The following is a 10,282-nucleotide window of genomic DNA, read 5'->3' as shown; positions in this document are numbered from 1 at the left end:
TTTACATATAATACTTCCATGTCGGTATCTGGGGAAATGACAGTTTCTGCCAGATGATAATTCTTCTCTGGTCTGAGGGTCTTAACTGACCTGAAGTCTGACAGAAGTCTAAGGACAATTTCTTAGAGCATGTTAACTGTTCTCAGCATGTTTCATGCTTTAGGAGAGCTCAAAAGTCAAAAATGCCATCGCCTATTATTACGTGTGCTACATCTGTTGAATAATTAGAAAAATATCAGTAAGAGTACTTTCTATTGCCCAAACTTTTTTCCTCTCTTCCAATTTTATTCCAAAAATTTCAGGATGTTAGTCTGACAGTTTCTACTACATGTGATTAAATATTCCAAAACAAATCAGCATTGTCCTCATTCTTTTCGAAGGAATATAAATCTTGGACAAGTTTAAGTTTGAGCAAGATGCCATCCACACAGCCCTACCTCCACCATGGTCTGCCCCAAACTCTGGACGTACAGGCAGTCTGTGATCAAGCTGCAGCCTCGGTGCTGGGCCAGTCAGCCAGTATCTTGTCAGTGTAACTTGCAGGATTAGCTTATGTTCTATTACCTGCTCTTTCTGCTCACAAAAAAAAATAAATAAATAAAGACAAGATATTTTGATCTTTCTAAATACACATCTACACACCAGTCTAATTTTGCAGCTCTTGTTTTTGTTCTGTGCAATATAACTTTATTTCTTGGCATTAAATTTCAATCGATCTCATGGTTACAGTTATGGTGAATTGATAGTGATTCTCATTTTCCATCTTAAATAAAAAAACAGTTGTCATTGAGTCAGTCCCAACTCATTGGTGAATCCATGTGTGTCAGATTAGAACTGTGCTCTGTGGTGTTTTCAATGGCTGATATTTCAGAATTGATCCCTAGGACTGTTTTACAAGGCACCTCTGAGTGGACTCAAACCCCCAACCTTTCACTTAGCAGCTTTGTGTGTTAATTTACACCATCCAGGGACTCCTTTTCCCTGTTAGATATTCTTTTAATTAAAAAAAGGGGGGGGGAGGGTGAAAGGGGAGCTTTTATTTTTTCTCCTAAATGTCTCCCATAATATAAATAGGTAAAAACAATACTCTAAAATTTGTCACACTAGAGCACCCCTTCCACAGTAGACAACACATCTGTGAAGTTTCCAGTACTACATCACATGCCGTGAGACCCCTCAATTACTTTAATGTTTAGTAAGCATTCTTTTGTAGGAAGGGGAACTCCCTTAACAAGCTAATGTCTCCGAACTTTCCTTTAAAATGAAAACATGAGATGCAATTGAAAAAATGGGCGTTTTCCTTGTCAAACTTGCTGAATTAGTTTTAAAACACTTGGCACTTAGACACAACTCTCGAATTCTGGAGGAGGAACAAAGCTGGGTTTGCTTTACCAAGAATGTTGTCCTCATAGACAATCATCTCTTTTTATCCCCCCCCCCTTTTTTTTTCCTTTTGCAAAACTTTATACAAAATAGTTGTGTTTTTTTTGTTTTTTGTTTTTTGTTTTGGTCTTGTATTGATTGCCAATATGGTGAGTCCTTGAGGGCAGGGACCACAACCTTCCATTCGTACATTCATTTCACTGATTCATTGAACATATTGAGCAGCTTTTTTGTGCTAGGCACTATGCTGGTGCTGATTCTACAAGGCTGAAAAAGACAGCTCTTACCCTCTTGGAGCACATATTATTTGTATTTGAAATCACAGTTCCTGCTATCGTGAATGTATGAGAGAGATGAAATCATCTGGGCAGTTGGATGTAAGGAGTTAAGTGTGTCTTGTCTTTAAAGAATCCAAAACTAGGAGAAATGACAGCCTCTCAAAGAAAGTGTAAAATAAATACCACCAGACCATTAAAGCTTGAAATATATTTGAGGCAGAAAGCAGCCTTGTCTCCCACTGGTTAATTTTTCCTTTTGTTGACTTGGAATATTTTTTCATTTTAATAAATGTATTCTGTTATCTGTAAAGCTACAACTAAATATCATCGCAGTAGACCACTCCTGAGCTGAAAACCTGTCTGGAGAAGGTGGCAAGACCTGACTAGACAAGACCCTCACACCCCCGAGAGAATCATGACAGATGTAGAGAGGAAGTATGAAGGAGACAGCCCTTCCCTCTCAAAGCTTTCGTTTTTCAGTGGAAAGTGAATTCAGATATCCCCATAGCTGCACCTTTTCTAACCAACCAGCTCAAGATGGCCCATCTTCTCCTGACAGGTTCCTGCAGTCCATGTAGCAACCACAGTGCTTGTCTCTAAACAGAAGCCTTTTTGAGATTCTTAAACTGATGACTGAAATTGTCCCAGCCCTCATCAAAAAGAGAGCAATCAGCAATAAACCAAGCCCAGAAGCTAAAATCTAAAACGTGAGCGTGACCGTGTTGAGAGGAAGAACTCAAACACTCACAGATCGGTTCCTTCTCAGAATCTTGTAAATGCTTCTAAGTTCTCTCTTCTTTAAAGTTGAGCTGCTCAACTTTATGAACTGTGAAATTTACACTTATGCCCTTTCGGCCCCACAGATACCATTCGCGTTTATGAAGCCTCGGCAAACTGCCCATTTGGCTAACTATGGTAATATTTATTCTTGTCTCATGTAGGATGAAACAACAGTCTTTTGGGAAGCATGACAATGGACTCTGACTGTTCTCAGATACATGCATGAACACCTGCTTACATGCCAGACCCATAGTACATCCATGAAACAACTCCTCAGGAAGTTTGGGGGATGAGCATGTGGAGGGTCCTTGACCTTCCAAATAGTTTGTATTAAAAAGCCACTAATAATCATGCCTAACTAGTATAAGATGAACATTTTGGAAAACAAAACACTCCTCCAAAGAAGCCTGGTAAACTCTTCAAAGAAAATTTCAATCTCAGTCTACCAGAAATGTTAAATCTGCAACTGATACACGAGGTATTCAGAACAGTGTGGCCATGAGACCACTTCCACTATTTACCTAGAAATGTAGAGGCACCAGGCTGTTAGGACACAAGAAGTAAGCTGTCCAGAGTAAATGGTAGAAAGTAGGACTTTAATACTGCAGAATTGTGATATTGTAGGATTTTTATGGCCACCTCTCATAAAATCACATCATTTAGTCTTCGAAACTTGGTGTTTGAAAATTTGTCTCATTGTAAAAGCCTGGAACAAGGGGTAAACGTGATTTCAGTTAAAATTATATACAAGTCTCTTCTGTAATTTTGCTGCTCTAACTTTTAGGCTATGAATTTTGTAATAGAGCTTACCAGATTGTGAATTTCCTTTGTTTACAATCTCATGATAGGTAGTAGGGCTCAGATAATGTCTTAGCTATAAATTTGTTCTCCTGTTTTCATAATAAGTTCCATTTGAAATATTGTTTAAGCTACTAGCCTAAAAAAATAAACTCAATTAATGAAAAACTGGGGAGTTTTCCTTAAGTGGGAATAGTGTATTCTTTTCAAAGAATTTTGTAACCATCTTCACAGTTTTCTTTGCTTGGAAAACTTGGGTTGTTAACAACCAGTTAACAATTGTATTACTTTCCAGAGCATTATCTTAGGGGCCCAATTTGTACCTCAAGATAAACACAGTATATATGTCTAAAAAAAAATCATTGTCTATTGATTTAAATGGTTCTGAAATGTCTATAAATAAAGAGATTTTTAAAATTACTCATCTTGCAATTGTTTCTTAGTAATTCAGACCTAAAGCTTGGTTTTTTAGGAGCATTTTTCCCCATCTGCCATCAACATCTTTAAAAAATACTATTTCTTTTAAGTATTTAATGTATTTTTAAAATGCTTAAAAAGATACCATGGCTGTGTATGGAACTTGTCTGAAAGAATTCTTCATATTAAAAGCCCATTCTGTATTAATAAGAATTTCAGACTGTGGCTATTGTACGTAGCAGAAGCTGGTAACAAGTTACCTGATGGGATTTGAAAAGAAAATAGTACCTGTGTGGTCTTAGAGGAACAGACAGACATAGGTGAACTAAACAAACAAAAAAACCCACTGACATCAAGCTCAGTTGGCATAACATACTACACAAAACATTATTCCACCTTCTACTTTGGTGAGTAGCGACTGGAATCTTAAAAGCTTGCAAGCAGCCATCTAGATGCAATGATGGGTCTCTCCTCATCCAGAGCAAGGAAGAGTGAAGAAAATCAAAGATTCATGGGAAGAATTAGTCCTAGTGACTGTACACCATGCGATCCGCAGCCTATATGACTATGAGACCAGAAGAACTAGATGGTGCCTGGCTACCACTGTCAACCACTCGGGGATCTACGTAAGAGATCCTGGATAGAGAGGGAGAACAATGTGGAATGAGACTCAAAATCATTTGGAAAAATAAAAGGGGGTACGAGGTTTGCTGGTCTGATAGAGCCTAATGGAACCATTGAGACTGTGGCCCCTGGTTGCCCTTCAGGTCTGGAATTGAACCCACACCTGTGGCTTCCAGCCAAACAAAAGACAGGCATATGAATTGAACATTTACCTGAGGTAGATACACTCCTTGGAGAGAACAATCATGGGAGAAAGAAGGGCTGGAGACAGCTCAGGGGGCAGGAGTGCATGGAGGGATGGACACTGGGAAGAGGTAACTATGGGGAGGAAGTGGGAGGGGAAGTGTTGCATTGTGGTAAACTGTGGTCAATGTCATGAGACAAAGTGTATGTGAACTGCTGTATGGAAAGTGAATTTGCTCTGTAAATTTTCACCCAAATCACAATAAAAAAAAAAAAAACTGTCATCAAGTGGATTCCGACTCAGCAACCCCATTGGGTTTCCGAGGTGGTAAATCTTTACAGAAGTAGATTGTCCAGTCTTGCTTCCACAGGGTGGCTGGTGGTTTTGAACCACCAACCTTCTGTTTAGCAGTCAGTTGCCTTAGGTGCTGTGCTAGCAGAGCTCCTTATAGATGAACTAGTGAGGTATAAAACAGTAAGTGTACATGTTCACCTGGGGAAGAGGAAAATCGTACAAATTCCTATCTCCTTGGCTTATGTGCAGTTTAATTTATGTAATTGCAGCTATTGTAAACTGAGAGAAGTGTTGGGGGCACTGGAGAAAAGTCAGGAGCATTCACCATGCTGCAGCATCCACCAGTAACTGTACAGAGAAGTTGGAGAATGGCAAGTAGGGGTCAGTTAAGAGAGCCTTTATTGTACTTGGAGTAGTGTGAAATAGCTTCCCAACATTTTATGTCCTTAATCTTCTCATCTTATTTTACTAAACTAAAAGGATCCCCAAATCCTTCATTCTTCTTATATTTAAACCTCCCACTGCCCAGCCCCCAGCCCCCATTTCACAGAAAACCTGTGACTAAATCCACTCACGGTCACTTTCCTGGGTTTCAAGGATGTGCACCGGGAGAACGTATACAATTAACATGGGTTAGTCAGCTCTGCATCCACGGGTCTACTCACTAGGTCCTCCTAGTAGTACTTAGAAACACACTAGGACATTGTTGTTGTTGTTGTTGTTATGTGCCGTCGAGTCGGACCCGACCCATAGCGACCCCTCCTTGGGTTTCCGAGGCAGTATCGCTACGGAAGTAGGATTGCCCAACCTTCCTTCCGAGGAGTGGCTAGTGGGTTTGAACCGCCAGCCTTCTGGTTAGCAGTCAAGTGCTTTAGCCACTATGCTACCAGAGCTCCTACTAGGACATTGGACTTCCCAAATTGAATATTGCAAAGTAAATTTGAGCTTAGAAATAAGTTGAATTAGAACCAAATAAAGGAGGCCTGATGGCACAGTGGTTAACACTGGGCACCTGGGAGAAAGACCTGTGATCTGCTTTGTAAAGGTTGCAGCCTAGAAAAGCAACAGGGCAGTTCTCTTTTGCATGGGGTCTTCAAGAGTTGAAAATTGACTTGACAACACACAACAAGAGAAAACAACTATTCTCCATTTACTACATACCTGAGGTTAGAGAAGTCCAAATCATTGAAAATAATAAGTACTGAATAAACTTACTTGGCTGAAATGAATTTTTCTCCAAGATGTTGCCCTTCCGTTTCAGACCCTCTTTGCTAACTAATACACACCCTTCAGGATTTACCAAGTATCGCCCTCAAACTGATTAGATTTCACTCCTCTGTGCTGACATAGAGAAGTACATAGCAGTGCATATCTGTCTCTTTCAAAACTGGGTTCCTTGATGTCAAGGGCTGCATCTTCAGTTGTATCTTCAAAAGTTGATACCACTTGACGTTCTGTCGGACAATGAATGCCATCATTGTCCTGATGGCCACCAGTTTTGGTGACAAGTTTTCACTTCTGTAAGGCATTACGGCCACATCTAATGTCAAATGAATGGCATCAATGAAACTTTCATTCATCATAAAATATCTGAGCAAACTTTTAAGAGAGACAAAGATGTGAACTTATTTAGAGATCCTATGTTGAGTTTGTATCACTTGCCAATTAAAAACCGTTCTTTTTACACTTTAAATTAAACCAATGATTTCAATTTTTTAACGGATGTAAAATGAGCTAAAAAGACCAATGTTTCCCATATATTGACTCAGATATTGGCTCCAAAAATCATAGGCACTTGAAAGGTGAAATATGTGATTGAATGACTTGAGCTAAGAGTGATGTTAAGGCCAGAGACAGTGATGAGTAAAGACAAGAAAGTGAGTTATCTGCTCAGAGATACAACTGGCCAGGAGGCGTTGTGCAGGGCATAGTGTAAAAGGGCCATGTCAGACCTCCTCGTCTAACTTCAGAAGGAGGGAAAAGAATAATGAAGATCATAGGCTTATTCCTATGAGGTCACAGGAAAATATAGATCATACCTTCTTACCAATTCAGATGCAAGCCCTCCCTCCCATGGCACATTGTATTTCTCTACTACATTTGATAATTCACTGCAGTGCCACACAGAACTCACAGACCATATACATTAATTATGGGGTTTACTAGGGAAGTCAGAGGTTACAACTTGGGATCAAGATCAACTTGGAAGTAACAGGAACAACTCAAGATACAGGTTTTCAATCAAGACAGCTTATTCTCAGCCCCTGCCACCAGGCACTGCTGCCGTCTCGTGCCACGACCACGACCAGTGTTACAGCTCCCCAGTTTGTCAGCTCTCCAGCTCCTAGGTCTAGGAGGTTCTTAGCACAGGACCCTGAGTCCAAAGGACATGCCCCACTTCTTGCCAGCCCTTCTTTTTTGATAGTAGTGAAGTCCTGGTCAACCTACTGGAATGGCAAAGCTGATCAATCCCCTTGGTGTGCCACAGGCCCCTTATTTGCATATCCCAGCAAGAGTTTTACCCTTTTTATTTGCATCGTCCCACCCAATCATTTCATAAGAGTTATAAGACCATGGCTAGAAAGAGCATATAAAAGGAATTCATTGCACCACAATATCAAATGCCATCCATGGGCAGATCAGGTGTAGAGCCAGACGGAACCTTAGAATGATCTGTTCCAACCTGTTCACTTTACAGGAATAAACTCACAGAGTGTAAATGACCCCTCCAGGTCACATATGGGTTGGAAACAGAATCAAGGCTAGAATAAAAACTGATTCCGATTGCATACTCATCCCACTACAGTACTGTCTCCAAATTTGTTTGACTTTTAACTTTTAAAAATAACTTTAAATGTTTTGTTAGTGCATACAGTGCCTTCCTTGGGTCCTCTGACCTCTTTTTTCTAAAGCTAAAAGGTAGGAGGCAATGATGAACTGATGTGAAAATCAATAGAAACTTCTCCCGTTTATCAACAGAGGCTCTGACCATGTCTCCTGGTTTTGGTCAAAAGGGTTATGATTCCATGGAGATACTAAATAATACAGGTGTAAGATGAAGATATGGAAAAGTTTCACACATGGTGCAGACATCTTTCATCCTATGGAATCCGCGATAGCTCTTAGAAAAAGTTTACAAACTTGTGAGCCCAGGTAGAGAAGCTGTAGTACTGAACATGGCCACATGGTGGCGGCATTTGGCTGCTAAGCAGAAGGTCAGCAGTTCAAACCCACCAGCTGCTCTGCCGAAGGAGGATGAGGCTATCTACTTCCATAAAGATTTACAGCCTCAGAAACCCAGTGGGGGTCGCTATGAGTCGGAATCGACTCGATGGCAGTGAGTTTGGTTTTTTAGTTTTAATGACTACTTGAGTCCCTGAATGGTGAAAAAGATTAACCCACCTGGCTGCTAAGCAAAAGATTGGAGGTTTAAGCTCACTCAGAGGCAGCTTGGAGAAAAAGCCTGGAAAGCTACTCTAAAAACTCACCATTGAAAACCCTGTAGAACACAGTTGTACCCTGGCACATACGTGGGGTCATCCAGAGTCAGAACTGACTCAAGAGTAGATGGTTAATGCAGTGGGAGGAGAGATGGCTCAGTAATAGAATTCTCATTCGGAAGAACCAGGTTTGATTACTGGCGATGCACCTCGTGCCAACCACCACCTGTCTGTCAGTAATGGTTTGCATGCTGCCATGATGCTGAGAAGGTTTTAGGAGGTTCTTCCAAACTAAAGTAGACTAAGAAGAAAGGCCTGGTGATCTACTTCTGAAAATCAGCCCGTGAAAACTCTATGGATCACAATATTTTATCTGCAAGCAATCATGAGGGCGCCCAGGACACAGCGGCATTTCATTCCATTGTTCATCCTGTTGCCACGAGTGTGAGGCCAGCTCAACAGCAGTTAGCAACAGTGACTGCACAGCGATTATTCTAGTCACTTCTCGGCTGCGGTACAATGGCAAGTCAAAGGTTAGAACAGAATAACGTTTTAGGTCCAGCCCTATCGAAGATCTCCTTCCTCCCGTTAAGGAGCTCTGGTGACAGAGTGGGTAAGGTAGTTGGCTGCTAGGTGCTAATCACAAGGTCTGTGGTTCAAACCCACCAGCTGCTCCACAGGAGGAAGATGAGGCAATCTACTTCCATAAAGATTTACAGCCTTGGAAACCCAGTGGGAGTTGGCATGATCCGATGGCAGTGGGTTTGGTTTTTTTGGTATCTTCCCATGTCACTTTTCCATTTTCCTCAACCAAAGGCATTAAAATCCTGAGGTTGTGAAAAAAAATAAACAGCAAGAAGTTGCTTGAGAAAGATAAGGAATTTGAAAATAGGGCACTGTACAGTTTTTTTTCAAGCCAGAAGTCCACTGAGGAGGAGAGCAAGTAGCACTGAATGGCTCCGTGATGGATTTTCACCGTGCAAAATTGACCCATCTGATGCTGGGCTATTTCTTGGTTCTGAGTCTGTGCAATTTTGAAAATGAATAGTACAAATCACAAGCTCATGAGTAAGAAAGGAAAAAAAAAAAAAAAATGTACTTCTTTTTCCATTCCTTTGGTTGGTTTTGAATAACAAAACCCTCAACCTGAAACAAAAGCTATCGAACATTACACTAAAGCTGTCGTTCACCTTAGGATTGGGAAAGCACATTTCTGCAGACTTCCTTCTTCACCTTAAACATCAAACCATGAACCTACCTAATTGATCTAGGAAGGAAGTACTCAGAAAAGATAAATCCCAACTGAGAAAAAGGGAATTGTTGTCCAAATTCAATTTTTGCGTAAATGTTTACACTTCATTTTCTATGCTCGTTCCTACCCTGTGTAGTGCAAATTTTGACAAATTAAAGGAAGACTTTTCAATTCAGTTTAAGGAGATGACTGATTTGTATAAAATCCAGCAAACTGCCAAGAATTCCGTTTTCATGGTTCAGGCTGCCATCTTGAAACAGTATAAATGCCTGCTAAAGCTTTCATGTAACCATATGAACCTGTTTTAATTACATTTCAGTGATTCATGAATAAGAATCACAGAGAAATGTCATTGTCTTGAGAGTGGCCCACAGTTCACAAAACCACTGTTCTCCACATTGTTTAATGGTGTGCTTGCTGGTTTCATGTTTCCTTGTTGCCTTTGTCCTACAGATGAAGGCCCTGGCTTTTGGCATGTCGTCAATATGAAGAATGTAGAATTATGCCAGTTCTGCATATGCATCCTACTTATCCCTATGGAATGAAGCTCTGGTGGTGTAGTAGTTAAGGCATTTGGCTGCTGAGCAAAAGGTTGGTGGTTCAAACCCACCAGCCACTCCACAGAAGAAAAGAAAGATGGCACAATCTGCTTCCATAAAGATTTACAGCTTTGGATACCCAATAGGCCAGACCCAACAGGGGTCTCTATGAGTCAGAATTGACTCAGTGGCATTGGGGTTTTTTCAGTTTATCCCTGTGGAAGGCTGAAAACATTTAAGAAAGCAAACTGCTATCACTGAAGCCAATGCCATCTTTTTTTTTTTTTTTTTTT

General features: G+C 40.6%; 1 protein-coding gene across 1 annotated transcript in view; it reads right to left on the bottom strand.

Moving 5' to 3' along the window:
• Positions 1-6,086: 6,086 nt before the first annotated feature.
• Positions 6,087-10,282, bottom strand: part of MEP1B (meprin A subunit beta) — a 117,903-nt gene continuing 113,707 nt past the window's right edge. Inside the window, exon 11 of the mRNA XM_007945672.1 lies at positions 6,087-6,357. Coding sequence (XP_007943863.1) covers positions 6,087-6,357 — 271 coding nt within the window. The remainder of the gene's footprint in view (positions 6,358-10,282) is intronic.

Source organism: Orycteropus afer, unplaced genomic scaffold (genome assembly GCF_000298275.1).
Source record: "Orycteropus afer afer isolate SDZICR_OR568_19922 unplaced genomic scaffold, OryAfe1.0 scaffold00141, whole genome shotgun sequence".
NCBI lineage: Eukaryota > Metazoa > Chordata > Mammalia > Tubulidentata > Orycteropodidae > Orycteropus > Orycteropus afer.
The sequence above is the reverse complement of the archived record's forward strand: the minus strand, read 5'-3'. Positions and strand labels throughout refer to the sequence as shown.